Here is a 27,377-nt window from a genome sequence, read left to right on the forward strand (position 1 = left end):
CGCACACAACTCTTTGCCAGTTTCATCCACGGGCCTATATCAATTTCAGACTAGTTTAGATTACCAGCCACCACTATTCCCAGCACTGGAACCCAAAGTAACAGTCCTCTCTGCCCATGCGTTTATCCAGAGGTGCTGTCGCACCTGGAGGAGAGTCAGACAAACTCTCATCCAGGTGGGACGCCACACTAAGGCCCAAGCCGATCACCACATGTCTAAGTCTCCCATCTAGATAGTAGGTCAAAAGGTGTGTCTTTCTTCTAAGGATATTCCTTTGCATCCATCGCCAATAAACTCGCTTCCAAATTTATTGGCCCATTTCCTGTTACCAAGATCTTATCCCGGTAACAATCCATCTAAAATTGCCTCTAGCGTACAGGAGGGTCCACCCCACTTTCCACATATCTAAATTAAGCCCATTTTTTACTCACCGATAAATCCGCCCATTCCGGTTCCTCCACTGCTACATCTAGTAGATGGGAAATCCGCTTATTCGGTCAAGAGTATTCTGGATTACAGGCGGAGTGGGCACGGGTTCCAGTATTTTGTGGACTGGGAAGGTTACGGTATGGAGGAGAGATGTTGGATCACTGCACTGGACATACTTGATCATTCCCTAATTGATAGTTTCTACAAATACCAGGTCACCATCCCCGAGTGTGCCAGGGGGCGCACGTAGGGAGGGGGTACTGTTATGGGTTATTCAGCCCTGTTTGTTTTGTGTGGCTTCCCTCATGCGTTCCTCAGCAATGCTTATTACCAGCCTCTGCCTGATTAATGCGACACCTGCATGCTATCTCCTTTCCCCTTTATAATTGTGTGAGTTGTGTTTGTCAGATAGTTCTAGTGTGACATGCTTTGTCTCTCTCATGCTCACGCTCTTTTCTTGTTTTAGTTGGATTTACCTTAACCTGTTTTCCTGTGCTCCAGATATATATCTCTCTCAGTACCCTCTGCATTTGGTCATCTTTGCCATCATCATCCCACCTCACTGCAGTCATTGCCTGTCAAACTTCGTCGTCATCTTCATCATCGCCATTTGGATTAATCTTACTGTTGGATTGTTTGCTGTATTTAACCACTCTATAATCCATTAAATAGTTTACTATTATATTAGTCAGTGAAGGAAAAACTCTGAAGGCTGGAACTTAATGTATGAAAAAATCAAGTGCTATAGAAATTACTATAGTAATTTCTATAGTTTTAACTTTGTGTAAATAAGATAATTAATCCATGTGCCTTAGTTTGCTCATTTTTAGTTCCAATTCTTGACTCAACATTTTTCAATTCATTGCATTTGTCCTTGTATCTCCTCATAGTATTAGATTTTGTAATCATTTGACCCATGAGTGTGTTAGATTTGTTTTTGGCCTGCTCAGCTAGTTGATCGACATCATTCTGAAGGCTGGCACACATCTCCATCAACACCTCCCTTTTCTTTTTCAGTTCTTCCAGCTCATCTTCCAAATCTTTTCTCTTAAGTCCACGCATGGCACCCTCTCTCTTGCTCCTCTCTTCTTCAAGGTAGATCCTGTATATGGTCCTGGCTGAAGCTACAGAAGCCAGTAGTTCACAATTGTCCTGCATTGTTAATCACAGAAATCAGTTTATTTTTTAAGTATGGCAAGTCCACATTTTAAAATGTAGCTGGTTTTGTCCTATCCACAGGTGAAAGATTTGTCTATTTGCGAATCAGGAAACATTCCCTGGAACAACTCAGAAACACCTTCATTTGATGCTTTTGAGTGGTGCTGTACCTCTGCCTGCAGCGTCGCATTCGAAACAAACTATGGTCAAAGTTCGATCGATTTTCCTTCGGTAGTGGCTCCGCAGGAAGCGGTGGTCACTACAGCAGCAGTTGTGGTGGTAGTAGTAGTTGCTGAAGATGTTACTTTATCGGTCACGGCGAAGTAACTTGAGATAGTTAATTGCTGTCTGCCTTTTACAGCCGATTTGTGGCAATCGGACTGCATATGAGATTTAACGGCTCCATGTTGACAACCAACCATGTAAGCAACTATGTCCTAAATTCTTTGTCTTCTAGCCTCTTTTGCTGTAATTTGCACTTACCCATTTCTTTGCAACTTTACTAAATTTACGTTCTCTGTTCTAACTCCTCCAGGTCCTAGCCAGCCGCTGTCCAAACATCCGGCGTTACGTCAATTTTGCACCGGCCGGATTCAATTACCAAACTGGATCCGCGTGTTTATCACACCAATGTACATACTTTGTGACAGCAAATCAAAGTTATTAATTGTGAAGTCTATATTCAAAATAAATTGGTAATATTATTTTTTTCAAAACTATCTAAAATGTTTAATGCCTGTAGGAATAACATTTAATGCTTTTTAATGCTATTTAAGGCCTTAATATTCACAAAATCCATTTAATGACTTTTAATGCTTTTTAATGCCCTGGATGATTTAATCATAATCATAGAAGTGACTTGCAAGCAAATTCCTCTCAAAACAACAATATGCTTGATTATTTCTCAAAACAAAGGATATACGATGTTAGCTCATTGTCTGTGTACTCTGCTTTATTGATCTCACATCATACAGGAGGTATTACCATGACTATGAACATGCATATGTAAAAAACTGAGTGTGTTTACATGCACATTCTTACACCGATTATGCTAAATAGGTGACAATGTGTTTTGTCATGTAAATGCATTAAACAGCTTTCATTTCCTTCATTTCTTTTCAGGCCATAAACGGCTTAAGAATAAACTGATCGACACAGGTAGATTTTTGTCCATTACACCGATTCACGTTGCAAGTAAACACCTTTACTGGTGTCATTACCGGCTTATCCAGTGTCCGCATGACGCTTCACAGTTTGACGTCAAAAGCAGAGAATACATTTCTTGCATTGTCAGTTTTTTTTAAATAAACTGATTTTGGGAATTATCAGCATATTGTTGTGCATGTAAACGGGCTCACTGAGGGGATTCTGAACAATGATTGAGGAATCTAATTAATTTGAGACTCACAATCGCTCAAGTTTTGGTAGATGGGAAAAAGACTCGGGCTCCAATGACTCGATGTTGTTGAAGTGCAGGTATCTATGAGAGAAAGACACAGAGAGAGAGAGAGAGAGAGAGAGAGAGAGAGAGAGAGAGAGGACATGAAATCTTGTGCAAATATTCTCTTTTTAGCACTTGTCTTCTGAGGTGATTATATTTTGTAAGGCACCTTTTGTTGCTGCCTGATATCACGTATATCTCTTTTAATGATTAATGCTTAGAATCTATACATTCTACATTGATCTGTTTTGAATGCGTCTTTTATTCCTTGTTGTACAGGTAAAAAATATTATTTGCAGGTGTTATGTTCGGTGTTAATTTGTGTTTTTATTTGAGTCATTTTTATTTTATTTTATAAAAATGTCCTTTTGAGTCAATATTTCACTCTGATTAAAAAGACTAATAATTTTAGTCAAAGAACATAACATATTTGAGTAGATAAAAATGTGCATTATTACAGTGTCAAACTGTAACAGACAAAACATTAGCCAACTATGAAATAAAATTATGAAAAATGTATAAACATTTAATTATTTAAACATGCATCAAGTATATTAAATATGTATTGGTAAATACATTTATTAGAAATAAAAAACTGAAATAATGGCATATAAGTACATAAGTATACTAAAGTCTAAATTACTTTTTAGAAGTTACCCTTCAAATACTTTTTTGCCTCAAAACAAAGTTTGTGATGCTGTGATTCTCCTCTGAGCTGGTTGGTTTGGTTCATGGATTACAACTCTTTTATGAAGGATTTTATAAAAAGTCTATGGAAGAAATGAATGGGGAAAATACTTCCGGAACCCAGATGGCTGAAAAAGTGGGCGGGCACAGTTGCGCTCTATAGGGTTTAACTATGCCACAGCCATGAACCATGAATTGCTACCCGCTAGGCGGTTACAGGTGGTATTGGGGGGAGGGGCATTTGTATTTTATACAGCATTTGATTGGACAAAACCAGTGTAGTGCAAGACAAGTCATCAATATTTTTGGTCTGTTTTCCAGAAAGATAAAGACTGTACATTTCTGTTATTCTTTTACACATCTGTTATACTCACAAAAAAATATTGTAGCCTATTTTTAAGATTTTAGATTTAATATTGAGTTTTTTTGTTATAGATTACTCAATTCAATTGAATGGAATTTTGTTATGAGATTAAAAGATTTAACTAATTAAAATCTTAAAATAATTATTTTGAGTGTAAAAATGAATTGTCAACTCTCAGGAGTTACAGTTACAACACATCAGTTCGGTCTTAAACTGCAATTTAGATGTTTATAAACAGCCTATTAAAATCTCATATAATGTGGAGACACAAATTTAGCTAAATGAAGTCAAGACTAGTTAAGAGGTTTTTATTGTCATGTCCTAAACTTTGTCAAACTAAACAAAGTGTCTCCTGAGACCACAGTGCAAAACATTTAACATGTAACATGTCTTACAAGACTATCACATGAATTAGTGCACCACCAAATACAACAGTGAATACGAAACAACACTGTGCATGATGAATAAGCACACTTACTGAACACAACAATAAACAATAAATAATTAATGCAAACAGCAGAGAGGATAAAAAGAGCATTATTGGTTATTGCTGCCAAATGAAAATACCAATGGTATTCTAAATGGATAAATGGCATTTTTATCGTATGAAACCAATTTTTTTTTACATCTTTATTTTATTTATTACAACATGGATCAAATTACATCATACCCTTTTGTGCGTTTGTACCAAGAATTATGCTGTAATAATTTTTTGAGTAGCAAGTGTGAAAAGGGAGATTTTAAGAAATGGACATAGGAAGAAAGGGGGCAATAAGTCACTTACAGCTGTTCTAGAGAGACTAGTCCCTTAAAGGCTTCCCGGTCTATTGCCTGGATTTCATTCTTGTACAAATAGCTGAAAAAAGGAATGTTCAGGGATATTAATACACATTGGGAATCTGTTGTCATACAGTGCCACTTGTACTGGCACTTTAAACAGTCAACAGCAACAAAATACAGAAAAATAAAGTAGAAATGTTAAGAATTTCTTGAATCAAATATAAGTGAAGACTGCTACCCGAATATTGATAGCACATAATGGACAGTGGAGCACTCTCTTTAAAATGAGTGACCAACAGGAAGAGTGAAATTCTCTTTTTGAAGAATGGGCCACTGGACAGCAAAACTGTGTATTTTTACGACCCCATAGAGTCAGGTCACAACAGAAAAGTGTTTTGAGATGGAAGTAAAAATATACAAAAATGTATTTTAAGAAATTAAGTCAAATGTGGGGTTAAGCTTAAGAAGCAGACCAGGCCAAAATAATAAACAAAAACCCAAGTTCCCCTTCTTCTTATTAACCTGATCAAACCATAAGTAAATGAAAAGACAATTAAACTGCCCTATATACTAATAAACTGCTATACAAATGTGTGATGATGACAGAGTCTAATAGACATTGAAAGGAATGAATGATGAAAGGAGTAATGGATGAATTTCCCAAAACTTGTCAAGAGCATATCCAGGTCATATTTCACCTCAAAATCAAAAGCAATATAGTTTGCATAAACCCTATTTTTAGGGCCATTATGTTTTTTGCCTATGTTTTTGTATTTAATGACTCCTAAGCATGCAGCCCCCACCCCCCACTCTCAATATTGTAATGAAAAAAGTAACTTTTTATTAATATTAGTTAATGATAATTCCAACATATACTGATAATTTATTTAAATAAAATTTGAATACATTAACATTTGTTAATCAATTATGATCTACCATGAACTTGAAATTAACAATGACATTAATTATGGCTGTCGGTTTAACACGTTGATTTATTGTGATTGATTATATATATATATATATATATATATATATATATATATATATATATATATATATATATATATATATAAGAAAATATTTGATGTAATATATCATGCATCCTGACCTGTACATAAATTCTGTAGTAAAGTATACATTTTCCAACCTTCGGAGCAATTCAAGCTTGAAGTACAGCAAGGGGCAGTCAGCGCACCTCAACAAACCACAGAAGCAGTGCAGCCAAAGAATGAGAGCCGGTTATACAGGACAAATTCTTGACAGCTGGATCTTGAGATGCGATTTTCAAAGTTGGAACGCAGCGGCTTCCTTCTGTGGTGTCCTGCCATGGACACCATGCATGTTTGAATGTTTTCTGTATAGTAGACTCATGAACAGAGATGTTAACCTGTTCCAATGATTCCTTCAAGTCTGTAGCTGTCACTCTAGGATTCTTTTTTGCCTCATTGAGTATCCTGCGGTGTGCCCTTTGAGTCATCTAGGCTGAATTGCCACTTCTAGGGAGAGTACCCACAGTACTAAATCATCTCCATTTATATACAAACTGTTCACAGATGAATATCTAACCTCTTCAAGATACCTATGTAACACATTCCAGCATAATGCAAAGCAACAATTCTTCATCGTAGGTCTTCTGAAATCTCTTTTTTGCAAGGCATGATCTACGTTGACAGATGCTTCTTGTGAATAGCAAACTCAAAATGTTTGAGTGCTATTTTATAAGTCAAAGTAGCTCCAAACCATACCTCCAATCTCAATTGACTGTAATTGACAACTCCTGACTGTAATTAGCTTTTGATGATGTCATTGGCCTAGGGGTTCACATACTTTTTTCAAACTACACTGTGAATGTTTGAATGATGTATTCAGTATGTACAAGAACAATAAAATAATTTGTGTGTTATTAGTTAAAACTAGGGCGGTCTATTTAACATGTTAATTCAGTGCAATGAATTATATAAAAACACCTTGAAAAAAATTACGAAATAAATCATGTCCCCCGGACTGTTTTTTTTTCTCAGCACCCAAGCCTCCCGACACACTATTACCTGCTCCTCCCTGCCACAAGGCCCCACTCGGTACGTCCAAAATGATCATCCTGTTAGTGCCCCTTGCACGGAGTTTAGATGCATGGCTTGCGCTTCCCATTCCGTCGCGATGGCAGGCCAGGACCATCCGACTTGGCTACGCGATTCAATTCGCCAGGCTCCCGCCTCGTTTCAGCGGTATTCGCTCCACCCCGTTGCGTGGTGAAAAGGCCAGCACTTTACGAGCAGAGATTGCCACTCTGCTACTCAAGGACGCGATATAGCCTGTCCGTCCAGCCGAGATGAAGAAGGGTTTCTACAGCCCTTACTTCATCGTACCCAAAAAAGGCAGTGGGTTGCAGCCAATCTTGGACTTGCGAGTTCTCAGCCGGACTTTACACAAACTCCCGTTCAAAATGCTCACGCAGAGGCAAATTCTAACCTGCGTTCGGCATCAAGATTGGTTCGCGGCGGTAGATCCGAAGGACGCGTACTTCCACGTCTCCATTCTGCCTCAACACCGACCCTTTTTACGGTTCACGTTCGACGGCCAGGCGTATCAGTACAAGGTCCTCCCCTTCGACCTGTTCCTGTCCCCTCGCGTCTTCACCAAGGTTGCAGAGTCAGCCCTTGCCCCACTACGGGAAGTGGGCATCTGCATACTCAACTACCTCGATGACTGGCTCATCCTAGCACACTCTCGAGAATTACTATGCCCCCACAGGGACCAGGTGCTCGCGCACCTCAGCCGTTTAGGGCTTCAGGTGAACTGGGAAAAAAGCAAGCTCTCTCCGGTTCAGAGCATCTCTTTTCTTGGTTTGGAGTTAGACTCAGTCTCAATGCCAGCACGCCTCACAACCAAGCGTGTGCAGTCAGTCTCGCTCGCTTCAAGCCAGGCACAGCGGTTCCTCTCAAACAGTTCCAGAGGCTCCTGGGGCATATGGCATCCTCGGCCGCGGTCGTGCTGCTCGGGTTGATGCATATGAGACTGCTCCAGCACTGGCTTCAGACTCGAGTCCTGAGATGGGCATGGCACCGAGGGACATACCGTGTGTTTATCACCCCTTCCTGCCATCAGACTTTCAACCCTTGGACAGACCTCTGTTTTCTGCGGACAGGAGTCCCCCTACAGCAGGTGTCCAGAGGTGTCATGGTCACCACAGACGCCTCTCAACTGGGTTGGGGTGCCGTGTGCTACGGGCACGCAGCCGCTGGCACCTGGATGGGGCCCCGCCTGTGTTGGGACATCAACTGCCTCGAGTTGTTGATGTACTCCTTGCCTGGCGTTGGTTTCTCCCACTGATTCGGGGCAAGCACATCTTGATCCATTCAGACAGCACCGCCACGGTAGCGTTCATAAATCGGCAAAGTGGTGAACGCTCCCGTCACATGTCACAAATCGCCCGCCATCTCCTCCTTTGGAGTCAGCCGCAACTCAGGTCGCTGCTCGTCACTCACATCCCGGGCGACCGCAACATGATGGCGGATGAGCTGTCGCAACAGGTCTCACTCAGCGGTGAGTGGAGTCTCCACCCCCAGGTGGTCCAGCTGATTTGGGACCGCTTCGGCAGGGCACAGATAGATCTCTTTGCATCCCAAGACAACTCCCACTGCCAGCTCTGGTACTAGTGCTGGCACATAGCTGGCACACATTTCCCCCAGTGAGGCTGTCCCCCTCCACCTTGAAGATTTATGTCGCTGCTATCGCAGCCTACCACAACGCAGAAGGCGGTAAGTCCCTTGGTAAGCACGACTTGATTATCAGGTTCCTTCAGATGCACCCGGAGATTGAACCCTTCGTGGCCAAGCCTGTTCCCCTCCTGGGATCTCCCAGAGGTCCTCTCAGGCCTTCAGAGACCCCCCTTTGAGCCGCTTGATTCAGTCGAGCTCAAAGCCCTCTCCTTGAAGACGGCCCTCCTGATCGTGCTCGCTTCCATCAAGAGGGTCAGGGACCTGCAAGCGTTCTCCGTCAGCGACACTTGCCTGGAGTTCGGTCTGGCAAATGCTCACATCATCCAAATTCCGCAACCGGGCTACGTGCCCAAGGTTCCCACGACCCCCTTCAGGGACCAGCTCTTTGTCTGCTTTGGCGGACGGTGGAAAGGGAACGCTGTCTCAAAACAGAGGTTAGCTCATTGGGTTGTTGACTCTATTTCCCTAGCCTATCACACCCAGACCGTGCCCCCCCCCATTGCGGATTCGAGCATACTCTACGAGAAGTGTGGCATCCTCGTGGGCACTGGCCTATGGCACCTCCCTAGCAGACATCTGCAGAGCAGTGGGCTGGGCAACACCCAACACCTTTGCTAGGTTCTACAACCTCAGGGTTGAGTCAGTCTCATCCCGTCTTTTGACAGATCCGAGCCGGTAGAACTTGGTAATACGGAACAACCGACCGGGTGTTCCGCTTGCACCTTGCACCCTTCACCAAGCTGATCCAGTGCACCTTCTTTCCCAGGTGAGCCAGCAAGCTCTCGCTTCCTGGATGCTCTTCCTCCCTATCCCTCAGGCCACAGATTCAGTGGAGAAATTCACCGCCAGACCCACCACGAGTCGAGTGCACCGTGTTGGGCTTGGGCTCCACAGGCATAGTTCCAGCTTCAGGCAGCTCCCTGTGACATATTTTCCACGATATGGTCCCCCCACTGGCAGGACCGGATTAACTCTATGACGAGAAACATAGAGAGAGAGAAAAGGCTGGCTCCCATACAAGTCAGGTCACCTATTCCTGTATGGGTACTGGGAAACTAAGAGCGGTATATGACACCTTTTATTGGGGCCGTTGGGGAGGGTTACGTGCAGCCGACCCAGCCACTTCTAGCACGCAACAGCCTGCTTGCACCTGGCTCAGCAGTCACGTAACACGGGTTAGTGCATGCCGTTTTGAAGTGGGACCCCTTGTGTCACTACAATCGACACAACGTCGATTGAGTGACAGAAAGGGAATGTCATAGTAACTTTTTGTGTTCCCCTTGCCACGTCACTATCCCTACCACTGCAATGCGCCATAACCTTATTTTCGTATAAGTTCATAGGTACGAGAGGCTCTCAGAAGAGACCCCTTGTGTCACTACAATAGACACAACGTCTCGTTCCTTCCATCGGTGAATGGAGGTTACAGCAATAACCATGACGTTTTTTTTGTTATTTGAGGGGCTTTCTCAGCAAATATTTATGTATACGATTAATTTTATTAATTAATCGGCAAACCATGTAATTAATTCAATTAAAAACTTTAATCGATTGACAGCCCTAGTTAAAACAGATGGTGTTTGCTCATATGATGATCAAACCAGATTTTAAGACAAATTTAAACATTAATGCAGGTAATTCCAAAGGGTTCACATACTTTTCCCTACCACTGTACAGTATATATAAAAAAATTACTTTAGTGGTGTATACAATACAGTTTAAAGAGAAATGGAAAAACCTATGTGGTAGTTGAAACATTCAGGTACTTAACCAAAACAAGCAAAAATGAAAATATCAAGAAAATTAAAGTCTACGAATCTCACAAAAACATGCACAGGTCACATTTCACCCTAAAGTAAAAAAGACAAAAAAATTACAATTAAATAAAATAAAATATTTGTAGTATCATTATGTTTTGTGTGTGCTAATTTCACACCTAAATTCTTAAACTCTGATTTTTTTTTTTTTATTTTTTTTGGGCATTCCCATAATTTGCAATGGTGATTTTCATTACAGTGATATATTTATAAATTATAATAATCATATTTTTTGGCAAGACATATGACCCTGACATGTTCTTAACAGGTTTCATGAGATTTGCCCACACATATTTGCACCCTTCCTGTAATATCTCACCAGCTGAGCTGAGATGTTGTCTGTGCAAAACCAGGTGTTAAACATTTAAAACATCAGACTCTATTTCAATATAAACGCAGACAGCGCTCACCACAACTAAAACGTCTTCTCTAATTGGCCCGTGACCAACACAGACAGAAACTGTGCACTGTCTGCTGCCCTGAGACAAATTCTTCCAGCTCTGTCTGATCTCTGCACTTTTGGGTCAGAGTCGTCAGACAGATAATTTCATACCACAGATAATTAAGATCCACACATGTCTAAGAGCTTTGTTTCTTGTGCTCATCTCAAACAATAGCAATAAAAACCACTAAATCATTCATAAATGTGGTGAGCATAGTTCATTTTGGCTCAAGGTTCATAAAATAAAGTGAAATGGCAAATTTAAGATGAAATCATCATAGATCAGCCCATAATTTTGTACATTTAAAAGAGTATTTGACCAAAAATGAAAATTCAGACTTTATTTCTTCAGTGAAACATAAAAAGAGATACGTTGCAGAATGTCCAAATTGCTGTTTTCAAAACAATGAAAGTAGACAGTAAAAAATACACAATACAAGCACCATAAAACTAGTCCATGTGACTTGTGCTCTATATTCCAGACTTCTGAAGTCATACAATAGCTTTGTGTGAGCATAGCTTTGTTGTCATACCTCAAGTGAATTCATTATTGTCCTAGAAATTGCCAAACCTGCCACGAAAAACAGTATTGTATATTTGTATATATATATATATATATATATATATATATATATATATATATATATATATATATATATATATATATATTGTATATTTGAAAACATGCATTCATCAATGAGATTTGAAAGCTACCATGGAGGTGATAAATGTCAGTGAATACCTACTAGATCTGTTCCTCACACAAAGCAACCATATGGCTTTTTGGAAATTGCAGGGGAAAAAATGACCCTTCATTTAATTATAAAAGGAAACAGTGGCTCAGACGTTCTGCAAAATATCTCCTTTTGTGTTCCAGGAAAGAAAAAGAAAAAAAATAAGGATATGAGTGCGAGATAATAACAGAATGTACATTTTTGGTATTGCGACATATAGAGTATTGACAGTGTTTGTGCAAGAAGTATCATCATTTCCACAGTTTCTATCAACATTATAGAATCTATAATCCAAGCTGATTCCCCAGAAGTCAAATCTGATAAAGAAAAGCTCACAGATATTTAAGGTTTTCCAAATCTTCAAAGGCTCCTCTTGGGATTCTTCTGATGTGGTTGTTGTTTATAAGGCTTAAAGAAAGACAGAAATATATTAGACATCACAACTGAGGGTTTTACAAAACCCCACATACATTACGGTATTATGTAACATTAAACAAATGTTATGTGCTTGAAAATATTAGGTTTTACACAACATTATGTACAAAATATAAATAAGATCAATATTCATTCAGACTTTGTATTTTTCATGATTTCAATAACCCAAACAGCACGTTAACTCTGACACAGAAAACACATTATGAATGAATCTATACATTTAAATTAACACAATGTTTTTTGTCCACTCCGTTTACTTTGAATCTCTGACTTTTCTTGCAGAGCTTGACCTGAAAGTTTAAAGGATACATATGGTGATCTGACTGTAGACCTGCTTTAGGAAGAATAGAGGATCTAAAGGGGGGAAAATGTGACCTACATCTGGACTGGAGTCAGCATAAACATTAGGACAGAGTATTAAATGTGACCTATTTCCACCACACTCATAAAAGTTTTACATGAAGTTAAGAGTATAGAAAACAACAAAACTTACAGTGTATTAAGATTCTTTAATCTTCTGAAGGAACCTGGTTGTAAATCCTTGATTTTGTTAAACCTCAGGTCTCTGAAAACAAAAGATAAACAATTTTGATTGAAACAAAGCATGTGTAAATATATGGTATTTTATGTGCACAACTTTGTCATTGACACAAAGTAATTATCATAACTTGGATCTGTGGATGAAAATAACTTACAAGCAAAAAAGGTTCAGTAATAATAGATCTAAACACATTTCAAATTTTAGCGCTAATAGATGTTAGTGTTGACTGTACTATTCATCATAACATTCTTTTTTGGATATACTTAAGGATCATATTGGCATAAATGGACAGTCTCTGGCCTGGTTTGGATCAAAATTGTCAAATTGCAACCACTCTGTGTGTGTAAATGAGAACAGGCCTAACCAAAAACTATTTAAGTATGGAGTGCCGCAAGGCTCTGCATTAGGTCCTTCCTTTGTTGTTCTCCTTGTACATGCTCCCATTCTGATAAAATGTATTATTAATTGGACCACACACATGGTTCTGTTATTATGTCATGATCTACAACTAAGGGCCTGGACGTCGTGCTATTTGTCATTTGAAAGCTATTTCCACTTGTCCTATATTGTGCAACATGTTCTCTGTTAATGTTTAGTTCATGCATTCATAACTTCAAGAGGGATTCTGTTTATTACTGTAACACAATATTAGCTGAATGTCCTGCTTACATTGGCTGCCTGTTGTTTAAAAAAAGGCCTTTAAAGCCATAAATGGTCTGGCCTCTCCATACCTTTTGTAGAGATCTTTTAATACCATACAATCCTTAACGCCCCTGAAGGTCAAAAAGTTATTTTGATAGTACGGAGAATGTTGAAATCCATTTCTTTTATGATCCTTAAGCTTTAAAAAAGCCTTTCTGGCAATGTTTGAAACTTAGTCTAAGACTCATCAGTTAAGTCAGACATGTAGCAAACTATTTAAAGTCATGCTTTCAGCTGTGCTGTATTGTTATACATATCGGAATCTGTTATTCTCAGGATGTAACCTGGAGAGTTTCCGAACCATAATTAGGACCAAAACAAATATTATCACAATTCATTTCTCTGGCCTTAACTCATAAGCTACTATACTGTCCTACCCAGATCCTGCCCTGAGCCTCAATCAACCCCCATTATCATGCACTTTGAACACATTTGCAAAGCCACATCTGTTGTCAGCTATACCCTATGGCATGCTTCCCTGGCCACTGCTTGATATTTCGGTTTTACAGATTAATCATTGCTGATATTTGCTTTTTGGAACTATCAGTTATCTCAAACATGTATTTCACCATGTTCCTCTCCCTACTGTATATATAAATACCTACATACATTTTTTTTTTATCTGGCTATAAAAGGCTTAATTTGGTTAATACATGTAAAACATTGTCACGGAGCCAAGTGTCCATCATCGTTAATGGCACGATTATCAATATGAAATGTCATTAAAAAAAGACACATATAAAGCACAGACATTATTGAATGTTTATACAGTGTACCTAGAGAAAAGGATAAACATTATTTTTATATAGAATAGAAGATTACTGGAATACTGGATGAATGTTGATCAACTGTTGATAAATTACTGCTCATAATAGTATGCATATCCCATATGACAATATTTATTTAAAAGTGTTTGTATTGTAAAGGCTCAGGTATACTAATCCTTTTTCCATGTGCAGGGTCCTCTTGCACACAGGTAAGTGCTCAGCCTTTCAAAGTATACACTTTTGACTGCGAGGGAAAAAACAGACATGTTTGACGCATGCGAACTTCAACTGCTTTGTGATCCTCTTTTAGTACAGTCAACAACATATGCAATGATGACCGTGGGAACTCTGTAAGTATGTATACAAATACAATTTCATTAAATCGTTTAATTAAAATGTTAGATCATTAACAATTACATTATGACTATTTAATATCCTTGATGCATTTACGAGTGCCAGTGAAACACCCAGTCTAAGCGTCTAACACCATGACCCAACCAGATGCAACGGCACACGAAAAAGTGTAAATCCATGTAAATCATACATTTACCATGTAAATCATAGTTTTTGTCCTAACCGGCTGTAACACATGACAAGCGTCAGGGCTTTCTATTTTTGGAATGGTTTCTATTTCTGCGACGTCGTGCCGGCCAGTGCAGTCAACAAACGGGTGTAAAATTATTCTTATTGCAGTATATTAAAGCCGCACGCATCTCATTAGCCAGTTCAAAACAACTTTATTTTGGCCGATAACAACAGGAGTACCGCTAGGGTTGCCACACAATAAATCTTACCATTTTAATAAATGTTTTAATAAACGTTTATTAAACTGGTTTAAGAATAGACCACTGAAACCCCTTTTCTGTCCACCACTAATATGAATATCCTATTAGGAAATGCAGGGTGTGCAGCGAAGCCATGATCTGTATTTGTATCTGTTCATATGACAAAATTACCTGCATCTGTCTCTGTATTCGGATACAACCAGGTGTGGGCAGGGCTTAAACTGGAAGTGCATCAAAACTAAATGAAATGCCCATTTTTAAATGTTACTCTTACATTTATAGTTTCTATTAATAAAATATGCCTCGTTTATGGCTTTTCATAATAATAATAATTATTACCAGATGAAGCTAAATTTGTAGGCTACATTAACTGTGGAATATGTTGTGGTTTCTCCTGGTATTTCAGATATTAAAATCTGAAACAGTAATAATAATAATAATAATAATACAAATAATGTTACATTTGTATAGCACCTTATCAGAGGTAGCACAGCTTAAAGAATAAGAAAATAAATTCGTAGCATGTTTCAGTTTATTAATTTTACATAAGGAGGAATATTCCTAATAGATGAAAATCTATGGAGCATTTACAACTTTATGGAGCATTAAGTGTTTTTTTTTCCGGAATACATTCTTCACCGGATAATTTTCATAATCACTGATGTGGACATAAATGTGGACAACTTTAAAAGATGGATAGACACTCTGAAGTAAATCATCACTTCAGGTCAGGAATTGAACACTGCACTCAGGTTCAGGCTATAAATGAATACATGGGGATCACGTGTGAACAGTGTGATACATTAACATAGACATTGAGGAAAGTGTATATGATTTTGTATTGTAATGTTACACTTGATAAGCTCCAGACGCGCATGTAACAAGTAAAGGTTGGGCAAGGAGGAGGCGGGAACCGGCTGAACAGTCAACATAAAGTTTTAATACAAAACTCAACTTAAGCAAACATAAACAAACACAGGCACACATGCGTCTCTCTCTTGAACTGGCGCCTCCGGCTTCCCTTTATCTCGATCTCCCGCAGATCAGCTGATTCAGTGCCGGCCATGCATCATCATGGCCCAGCCACGCTCTCCTCCTCATGACAGTGCACAATTAACATAGACCACAAACAGAGTCAAGACCACACCCATCTGACTTGAAATCACAATGTTCATTCATAAGGTTTACACTTTAGAAATATTGGCTGCACAGATTCATAAATTCTTTGTAATTTTGTATATGTTTATTTTAAATGACACTTTATCCTTGTACACTTTTTTATTTTTTATTTGGATGAATCCATTATTCGTTTAGAAGTCATTATTCGTGCCTTTCCAAAAAGGTATACGGCTTCGGGCACATCCCTATTAGGAACACATATAATTCATGTTCAATTCAGTGTCATTCGTTCTTCTAAATCAAGCATCTAGGCACAATACTCACAGACTTACAGCCAAACAGAATATCTCACATTTTATTTGATCAACTTAATAAGATCTTGTTTTTGCATACAGAGCATTAAATTGAGGTTTGCGGCTCTTGAGCACAGGCAGAAGGAACATTACCCTGCATTCATGGCCATGCGCCAAAGGGCTCGTCAGACTCATTTTACACACATCAGGAAAATATTGAAATTCGGGGAAATTTTGCATCCCGGAATGGAATTTTATTTTTCCAGGACAGATGGCCAAAAAAAAACGTAATGATGCCAGAAAATCCAGGATGGGTGGCAACCCTAAGTACCAGGATGGGTGGCAACCCTAAGTACCACGTGAACATAAACAATCGTAAAAAATTGAAGAATGATGCGATTCATAAAGTAACTTTACCCTGTGTATGTGTGTGATTGTGTATTTATCCCATTGGGTTTGCCATGCCAAGCGAATGCCCATACAGAGCTTCAGTGAGGAAATTAGTTGGGTTCAATAAACAGACTGTTTCGTCTGTGATTGCTAAATTTTACTGTCAATTATCCTTATTTTTGAGTATTAATATCGTGGTGTCACGTCGCATCTGGTGTGGATAGGCCAATTGCGTGTAGCTGAAATCTGGTTTAAGGTACCAGTGCTCAGTATCTGCATCTACATTATAATTTAACTTCCCTAGTATGAGAAAAAAAAGTAAGAGTTAAGATACAATCAACTTTATCAACTTTGACTTTAAATCAAATTTACTTGCCAAAACCAGTAAATTACTATGTAAACAGGGCACGTGCCAGCTGGCCTATAGTGGCCGTCTCTTTAGAAATTTCAACGAATTCCAAGACAACAGCCATTCTGCACTTCAGAAGCACTCATGAACACAAGCTCTGTCTTTGAAGCACACAAATACCTGTCTAGGTCATAGAGTTAACCAACCCAATCTGGAAAGCTACTCAAATAAATCTGATTGTGCCATATACCAGTCTGAAAAGTGACATTCTTTAAGCTGAATTTTTTTTATTGAGGACCGATTGATTTGGAATAAAGCCAGTGACATTCTTCAGACAGAATGTATTAAAAATGCATTTTACTTTGCCCAATGTTAAACTTTGTACAGTGTTTGAAGCAACACACAATATATCAGGTAATATAATAAAGAATGCACAGATTTATAGACTTATGAAATAAAACAGATGCTTTATACACTTGCCAAACTCCTTCAGCCAAGACACAACATTTAAAGAACAAGGATCTTCTGATCAGCAATGGAAATATTTTGAAAAAAGGAGTGAGGTCATCTACATCATGCTAGAACAGCTACCTCTACCACACATTACTGCAGATCTGTAAGTTCAACATCCATCCGAATAAATTCAAATGCTGGGAATTCCGCACCAACCAGATAACTGAAATCTGTTGGATAAGACATCAAACATCTTCATCATTTATAAACTGCTCTTATTGACTATGGCGTAATTATATACTACAGTCATAATAGATTTACCTGAAAACTCTCAGAGACATCTACAAGCAAATATATATGGTACTGCATGTTGCAACACTTGTATTACTATTTGTATTACTATATCAGGTCCCAAACTCAGCTTGAAGTCATTAACCTCACCTTACTGGAGATGTCTAAATGAGCTTTGGTGTAACCAAGATGTTGGTGAAATAGAATCAAACAAGCTAGTACATTAAAATTGTAGACCAAATATATTGGTTAAGTACAATAAAATAGACCTTTTTTGAGGAATGGTTCAGCAATTTTCATTTAATTGTTATACTGATCAAGAGTGCTGCAAAAACATTTATTCATGATTATAGTCCAGAAGTTGGCCTTTTCGTAATGGAATAGTATACTAAACAATGGCAACGCTGTAATCATTCTGTAATCATAACTTTGGACTACCATCTTCTGTGACACTGCAGCTCATCGAGTGTGTTTAACATCAGACTGTTTGAAAGCACGTAAATTGGGCTTCTAATTTAAATGTCAGCTTATTTTAATATATCGATGCCTCAAAAATATATAGATAAAATTACATGCCAATCAGTAATCGATATATCAATATTTTATGACATCTATATTAGTTATATAAATAGGGTGTGTTCTAGTTTATTAGTGTTTTTAAGTATAAAATGTATATTTATTTTTATATTTTCCCACGATTTGTATAACCCTTAAGAAAATGAAACATGGTTTTCCTAATATGGTAATATTGTGGTAACCATCACTCTAGTAACCATGACTTTAACCATATTTTTTGGTAGAGTCCATGGTTTTGAATTTAGCAAGTTTTACTACAGTAATACTGCAGAACCCATATAGTCGCAACCATGGCTAATTTTGTGGTTACTATGGTTTTATACAAATACAGTGATTAGACTGTAATGGTACTTTTCCACTGAACGTTACGGTTCGGCTCGCCTCAACTCTACTCGCTTTACTTTTCTGAGCTTGCATTTCCATTGCAGTTTAGTGACACCTCAACGTGTGTGGGATTATAGGCTGATCGTCATAGTTGTGCCACCTCTACTGCTGTGACATCATCTTAAACACGACACAAACTGACCAAAACAATAACACGACTGCTAGCTGTTAGCTCATTGTGCAGCATAAAGCAGTTATTTTTATGGTGATTTTACACAAGTGTAACAGTTAAATTGGTCTGGTTGTTTTAGAAGAAAGCTTCCAGTAGCTGGTCAACTAAATAAAGTGAAGCTTTCAAGCAGAGTATAGAGTTAACGTAACAAAATGTACCATCCTCCATCATGTCCAGGACACTCTCCCTCCCATTGCTTGCCGGATTAGATAGCGTCCATTTGGTCAAACCCCTTCTACTTTTCCTTGATGGTTCTGTAGTCACTTTTAAGTTTTTTTTAACTTTTCCCTACACTGGTGGAAGCCGTGTGCGGCCATTACCTGAGACACTTCCTGAGAGACTTTTTCGTTTCGTTCATCGCTAACGAGTGGACCGTCTGCACCTTGTTTATTGACCACGGCGTGGTTTTGCACACAGCCTTTTCTTTTTTCACAATTCGAAATTCATGTGAACAAATTAAACTGTTATCGCTGTTGCTAACTTTAAAACTAGTGGGTTGATGTTGCGTGTCGGAAATCCAGTGGTGCTGGTAGTGACGATTCTCCCTGACCAATCAGTGATCTGCTGGATTTTGACGTCACATTTAGTATTGGCTTGGCTCGCTTGGAACCTCGACCGAGGTGGTAATAATAAAATCAGGTACCAGGTACAATCCACAGTGGAAAACCCCAAAAAAGTGAGCAGAGTCGAGTTGTACCATGTAGTGGAAAAGGCCCATAATAAAACCATGGTTAAGTTTCATAAATTTTGTGTTGTATATATACAACAGTTAGTTCCAGTCCTCAAATCTTATTGGATGAGAGACATTTATTGAGAGCTGATGTCTCAGAACTGCAGTAGTCAGATGCTTCACTCTTTGTATCACTCCGCTTTTGTTTGTGTAAGAGCAGTGCAGATGTGTAAAAAGCTAGATATGTGTCTTTTCATTTCTCCCTGTTAAATTAAAGATTTTAGTCAGCAGGTGTTGACAAAAGACCATTTTTGTGTGTTATGAGCGAGTTGAACCAACGTTCATTTCAGTCAGCGCTGCCAGTCAGCGAGTTGTCCTTTGATGTTATCGGCAAATGCCTCTCACTCTATGATCACTCAGATTACAACTAGACTACACCTGGGAAATACAGCTTCATCATTAAGGCTCATCACAGCTGAGAGACACAACAGATGAAGTAATCACACATGCTCAAGGTGCTTACCTACCAGAGTTTCCGTAGTGGGTGCAGAATTCAGATGTCAACAACATTCAACATGGTGGAGGAGAAAAACTAACTGGCTACAACAAAATACGGGAAGGACCCCACTCGGACAGCTATTTTTACACAGAGAAAATTATCTTCAGCAAGCTGACTAACACTAAAGATGAGTATTAAGAGTTAAACAGCTATAACTTTACTGTTCATCGTTGCTTGCGAGGTGCAACAGGCAGAGGCAAGCACTCAATCGCTACCTTTCTCTCTCTCTCAAACACACACACACACACACACACCAACACACATCATTGATTCTGTATATTATATTGGGGATGGGGAGGTAACCCCCCAATAATCAAAACAAGCAAGAACAACCTCCCCCCCCCCCCCACCCCCAATATTTATACAATGATCAATGGAAACATGTAAATTCTAACACCCCCAATGTTCAAGCCAAATCTACGCCCTTGATTGGGTGCATCTTTTGAATTAGCAATGGCAGATTCTGATCCATTGTGTAAGAAAGTAGTTCCATGTACAAGTGTGTTTTTTTGTGACAGACCATAGTTTTTCTCATTGTTTTATTTACTTGTTTGTTGAACTGTTGTATATAAGCAATATCATACTCACAATCGTGCTATATGGCCCTAAATCAGTAAGGCTGTGATTACCTACGGCAGGGGTTCTCAACCTTTTGCAAGCTGGGCCCCCCCAAAGCTGGTTCATTGCAGCTGGGGCCCCAGTGCCCCGCCCCGCCCCATGCTTTATTGTTGTTATTATTATTATTATTATTATTATTATTATTATTGGCAGTAGCACCAGACTTCTAATGTGAGCTTGCAGGCATTATTATTATTATTATTATTATTATGAGTAGTAGTAAGCCTATCATCATTACTAGGCTATTGCTATATAATTATATGAGGTTACATGCTTTATTGTTGTTGTTGTTGTTATTATTATTATTATTATTATTATCATCATCAGTAGGCCTATTATCATTACTAGGCTATTGCTATATAATTATATGAGGTTACATGCTTTTTTGTTGTTATTATTATTATTATTATTATTATTATTATTATTATCATCATCAGTAGGCCTATCATCATTACTAGGCTATTGCTATATAATAATATGAGGTTACATGCTTTATTGTTGTTATTATTATTATTATTATTATCATCATCAGTAGGCCTATTATCATTACTAGGCTATTGCTATAATTGGGAATTGGCACCCGACCTCTGATATTAATTTATGCTTTATTATTGTTATTATTACTAGGCCTAATAGTAGGCATCATCTGCATTTTTTACAGAAGCTTGCTGGTAGGTGATGTTAATGTGAGACCTGAGCCTGCATTGCCTTGCAAAGATCCTCAATTCTTGGCTCAATGTTTGATAAACATAGCCTCAAATCATCCTCGATTTGTGCACGATTGCGGTATTTCGTTTTGAGTGCAGTCATTTTTGAGAATCCTGCCTCACACAAATATGTCGACGCAAAAGGAAGGAGAATCTTCAAGGCGACATCACAGATTTCAGGGTATTCCTGCATCAATGCTGCCCAGAATGACGAAAGAGGGCAGGAGCTAAAGAGTTCCTTCAGTCTACGGTCACTCTTTAGCTCAATAAGCTGTTCCTGCATATCAATTGATAGCTCCTTTGCTGTGCACCCAAACGGATCTCGAACCCACGCAAAAGAGCGATAATCCTCTATAAAGTACGTCGCAAATTGTTTTCTCATTGCTGACAGGTGCTCAGACACTGATTGAAATAAGGAGGAGAAATCGTGTGACGTGCCTGCATCAGTGATAAATTCTGCACGGCTGGGGAAAATATCGCAGTTCCCTCGACTGATGCGGCCATGCCAGAGGTCTAGTTTTTGTGTGAAGGCGTGCACTTTGTCTGCAAGGAGCAAAATATGAGTTTCGCGGCCTTGCAAAGACAGGTTGAGGCCATTCAAGCGGTCAAATATATCGACCAAATAGGACAGAGACGCAAGCCACATAGTGTCATCCAGATGCTTCGCCAGATCTGATTTGATTTCTGTCAAAAACCACTTCACCTCCTCTCGCAGCTCATACAACTGCTGTAACACCCGCCTCTGGAGAGCCAGCTTAACTTCAGTGTGCAGAAGCAGCTGTTCGTCCCTGACCCCATCTCCTGGCAGAGGACCCCAAACAAGCGAGAGTTTAGCGGCCGTGATTTGATGAGATTTATTATTTTCACGGATTGGTTCAGCACGGAGTCAAAGAGAACCGGCATTTTTTAGCAGCTAGTGCTTCGCGATGGACCATGCAATGTGTCCATTTCACAAGTGGAGCTACTTGCTGAACGCCGAGCAGCTAGGCCACGCCATGCCCCGCCATTGCCTCGCGCACCATCCGTGCATAGGCCAACGATCGGTCCCAAGCCAAACCATTTTCACGGATAAAAATATCAAGGACATTGAAACTGGCTTCTCCTGTAGTGTGCGACTGAAGAGGCCGGCAAAACAGGACATCCTCCTCAATCGCCTTTGTCCCGCAGATACCTGACATAGGTGAGGAGCTGTGCCTGCCCAGCAATATCAGTGGATTCGGCCCAGCTGCAGCGCGTAGTAAGGACTCTTTTTACTGAACTCTATCAGTTGCTCTCTGATATCATTGGACATGTCTACAATTCTCCTAGCGACTGTGTCATTGGACAGTGGTACTGCACCGAGTTTGGCTGCTGCACTATCATTATTCTGCACATGTCTTGCGCTGCCGGCAAAATGAGAGTCTCGGCGATTGTATGCGGTTTACCCAGTTTACCGATCCTTTTGGCCACTACATACGATGCCTCCAAACACTGTTTAGACACAGTACTGTGCACTGAAATGGTTGCCTGTTGCTGATGGAGGCCATCAAGCTTTCTTTTAAAATATTCAGCTGGTTTATTTTTAATGCCAGCATGCTTTGTTTCGAGGTGCCTTTTTAATTTGCAGGGCTTCATACTGTCGTTTGCCAGCACCTCGGCACACAGGACACACGGAGGTCTCAGATCAGCCGTGACTGTAAACCCAAATTGCAGGTATGCTTCATCGTACCTTCGAAGCTTTTTTGCAGCTGGTGGTGCGTCGGTTGGCTTGTTGGTCCTCACAAGAAATTTCCCCATTTTGATGTGTTTTCAATAAAGTTTAGGCAATATGTAACTGTGTGTGTGTGGTGTATGTTGAGAGACGTATCAGGGGCTAATCAGTCGGGACTTAGGCACAATCTTTAATTAAACGAACAAAATAATTATTTTGCAGACAATTCAGATTTTATTTTAATACTTAATGATTGTAGTCCTCGTCAGTGTGTGTGTGTGTGTGTGTGTGTGTGTGTGTGTGTGTGTGAGCCTGTATTTATCACTTTGTGGGGACCAAATGTCCCCATAAGGATAGTAAAACCCGAAATTTTTGACCTTGTGGGGACATTTTGTTGGTCCCCATGAGGAAAACAGTTTATAAATCATGCTAAATGATGTTTTTTGAAAATGTAAAAATGCAGAAAGTTTTCTGTGAGGGTTAGGTTTAGGGGTAGGGTTAGGGGATAGAATATAAAGTTTGTTCAGTATAAAAACCATTATGTCCATGGAAAGTCCCCATAAAACATGGAAACACAACATGTGTGTGTGTGTGTGTGTGTGTGTGTGTGTCTTAGTCGTGTGGGTAGTTTTAGCTAAGTGTAGCTACTGCCTAGCAGTTAAAAAAAAAATACTGGCTAGGGCTGAGATTTGATCTAATCTTAAAAAAGAATGTTTGTGGGTTTAGTCTTTAAAAAGAATGTTGGGGTTTTGTAGTAAAGGCCTATGTAAATCGAGATTGATAAGACTAGCGAGAGCTGACACAAGCGAACTTGGCAAGAGACTAGACTAGAGTGAATGGAAAGCTATGTCGTGAGTCAATTTAAATGCAGTGATTCATTTTTGTGTGAGAGTGAGTGAACATTTACATTTATACCCCGCTCTGTAAGCCAGGGCGGGAACGGCGGCGGCCATGCGCATGCGCGATTCATTTGCAGCCTGGAAGCGGAGGGGTGTGTGTCTCCTTTCTGCTCTGACTGCTGCACGAGGCTACTGAGAGACTGACCGCCTGTGAGTGCTTTTGGACGGGAGAGGGGCTCACGGCAGCACCCGCTGTTCGTTGAGCACAGTAGGCCTAACTGCAGAGTGATTCGTGTTTTCGAGTCTCCAAACACCACAAAAGTCTCCAAAAACACCAGTAAAAGTCGCTGGATTTGTCGCTTTTGACAAAAAAAAAAAAAGCCGCCACGTGGATGATTTGTTTGTGTTATAATCAGTGCTTGAAGTGGGGGGGAAAGGCGGTGGCACTCTCTTTGCATTGGCAAATCATGACATTTTTACAGTGAAAAACAAAACTTGGAGATATTGCTGTTACAACAATGTATTGTTATTTATTTAGCATAGCGCATCTCACAGCAATACTCAATCGTGTTTTGAATGATTCAGTGTTGTGAACGAATCGGTTGAGTCAAAGATTCAATGACCCATTCCAAAATTTCAGTCTCATTCTTGATGAATCGGCCGTTTGAACGAATCGTTTGAATGAACGACTCAATGACTCGCTTAATGAAACCGCTTATGCAATGAAACATTTTTTTTTTTCCAGTTTTTTTTCCCTTCCATCGTAGCCTACTCGCGCCCCCGGAGAGTGTCCGCGCCCAACCGGTTGAGAACCACTGACCTACGGCACTCAGCCCAAGACCGAATCACAGCAGTGCTGATGTAGGGCCTTTCAGCACAATTGCGAGTGTGATTATTGCTTTATTCAAAATGTAGTAAGATCATTTTTGTTAGTAGCTTGCACTGTAGCTATATACTTTACTGATTGTAGTTTAACTACTTTAAGTTATGAGTGGCTTGTATATTGGGAAGCTACAGTTTTAAAGAAGCTTCACTAATTTTGATATAGTTACAACTAAAATATTTTCAGTGATAAAAAGTATCTAGTTATTCATATTTAGTATTAACTGTTTCTCTCGCTGATGCATCCAGGCAGAATAAATCTTTATTTCAGCAAATAATTCGCATTTTGAATTGGCTGTCAAAACTTTTTTTTTAAGAATTGTTTTTTTCAATCGATTATCTAAATTGTGATAAATAGGAACTTCAAATAAATTATTCTCATTTACTATTGAATATTGGGTACAACATGTATAATTTAAAAAATATGATTTTATTGTTTACTTTATGTATAATACATTAAATGATAAATCTAGATGTGTTGTGGTAATGAGAAATGAACCAGAAATGTTTTTTTTTTTTAATACAAAATAAAATCCCTTATAATCATTATGTGCAAGATGGAACACATGTAGTGTGGTCCAGCTTCAGAATAGAATATCATAATGATGTTAAGAAATCCTCACTGCCATTACCCACTTGGCTATTTTGCTATATATATTACGTGTTCCACAGAAGAAAGAAAGTTATGGATTTTAAATAAAAAGTTTATTTTTTCTTTTCTGAGGGATTCACATTTTTTGGTGAACTATTCCTTTTAATTAGTGACAAAATGACAAATAACCAGATTTTTAATTGCAGTTCCCACTTCTCGCCCACACTGTAAAAAATGTCAGTAATTTTAACAGTAAAATAGTGTAAAAATGCTACAGAAATAATATGTTAATTGTTTAACAAATATTAACTGTAAAATATACAGTAAAATGTTTTAATATATTTGAAAAGTCAATAGAGTAGTTTTTACAATAAAATGATGTAAAAATTCAATAATTTAAATGTAAAAAGAACGATTTTCCTGTATAATAATGGTAAAAAGAACAAGAGAGTACATGTACTTTTTTTTTTTACAGTAAATTATTGTTAAAATTACAGTAAAAACCAGTAATCGGGCATTCCCACAATTCCCTGCATGACCCATTACATTTCATTATATTTATGGGAACAGTTATGTTTCTTCTTGTTTTTAATATAAGTTATATGCACTGGGGTGTTCTGTGTTATATTTGATGTAATTTAGTTCATGTTTACTGCATTATTTAAATCTCACATGCGTTACCATGATGGTGTTTAGTGTTTGTATGAGTGATGTTGAGCGCTGTCTCTATACGTTTATTGGTCATTGCTCCTAGAAGAGTCACTACTGATGAACTTCATGTCATCATGTGCCCTTCTGTAGTCACTACGGTGATTAACAAATACCTCATAAAGTAAACAACAGATTTTTACATTTTAAGGAGGCATGTTAATTTTTTTTTTTTTACTGTAAATTTTACATAATGTTTTTGTTTGTATTACAGTGCCAGCGTGTAAATTACAACCATTTTAAACTGTAAAATGTACAGGTTGGTATGTAAAGTGGTTTAAATTTAACTGTATTTTTTACAGAATTATTCTGGCAAACACAGCTGGCAAACTTGTTTTGTAAAAACAACAATTTTTTTTACAGTGCAGATTATACAAGAGACTTTCTCTACAATTAATTGTGTATAAATGGATTCTGGATCAAAGATGAACACTCCCTATTCGTTTTCAGAAAAGTAAACAATAACATTAATTTCCAGACAGCTCAAATCTGTTGTCGTCTCACTTTTGCCAAGAGAAGGGAAGTGCATGAGTCAGTCAGTGAAAGAGATTTTGGAAAAAGTTTGTTTTTCCTCATAGGGACACTGAGCCAAGGCTTTCTTGCTTACATTTCTGAAATATTCTCACTGCATGGACAAACAACCATGCCTGACAGCCCCTCAGTTAAGGGATGCCCCCCTTAGATACAAACACACACACACACACATGCTCAGAAACAGGTTCATTCAGATTCCAGAAGAGCTTCTAAACTGCCTCAAGAAACACCAAAACAAAGAGTGAGCTGATGAACTGCATCGAACAACATAATGTTCAACTAATCACAATAACAGCTATCTTAAACCTTTAAGCTCTGAAGATGTTTTAAAGATTTCCTGTTTCAGTGGCATACCCAAAATTATGACTCAACAAAAACAAAAACAAAACAAAAAACAAGGAGGGTCAAGTGTTTGGAATCATTGTAAAGAAAACATTTCAATTTTGTAATGATACTGATTATGACTAATTCTGATACTTAGATACTGCTGAACATTCATAAAAAAACTTGAGCCAAAAATGTACTTTTTTTCTTCTTCTTATTCTGATTTGACATTATACACGTATATCTCAAGGTGTGAATAATGTAGCTCCAAAAAACCCAATCATATCAAATGTACATGAGTTTCAATTTTGTGTTGATACTACAAAGCAATCAAAAGTTACAGCATTACAAAAATACAGTGCTGTGAAAAGTTATTTGCCCCATCCTGATTTCTTCGGTTTTTGTGTATATCTCATAATAAATTGT

General features: G+C 38.7%; 1 protein-coding gene across 1 annotated transcript in view; it reads right to left on the minus strand.

Annotated features, from left to right (window-relative positions):
- Positions 1–27,377, minus strand: part of LOC127656724 (peroxidasin homolog) — a 127,086-nt gene that overhangs the window by 77,928 nt on the left and 21,781 nt on the right. Inside the window, exons 2-5 of the mRNA XM_052145207.1 lie at positions 12,500–12,571; positions 11,908–11,979; positions 4,864–4,935; positions 2,996–3,067 (exon numbers count right to left, since the gene is read on the minus strand). Coding sequence (XP_052001167.1) covers positions 2,996–3,067; positions 4,864–4,935; positions 11,908–11,979; positions 12,500–12,571 — 288 coding nt within the window. The remainder of the gene's footprint in view (positions 1–2,995; positions 3,068–4,863; positions 4,936–11,907; positions 11,980–12,499; positions 12,572–27,377) is intronic.

This window comes from Xyrauchen texanus, chromosome 16 (assembly GCF_025860055.1).
Source record: "Xyrauchen texanus isolate HMW12.3.18 chromosome 16, RBS_HiC_50CHRs, whole genome shotgun sequence".
Classification (NCBI taxonomy): domain Eukaryota; kingdom Metazoa; phylum Chordata; class Actinopteri; order Cypriniformes; family Catostomidae; genus Xyrauchen; species Xyrauchen texanus.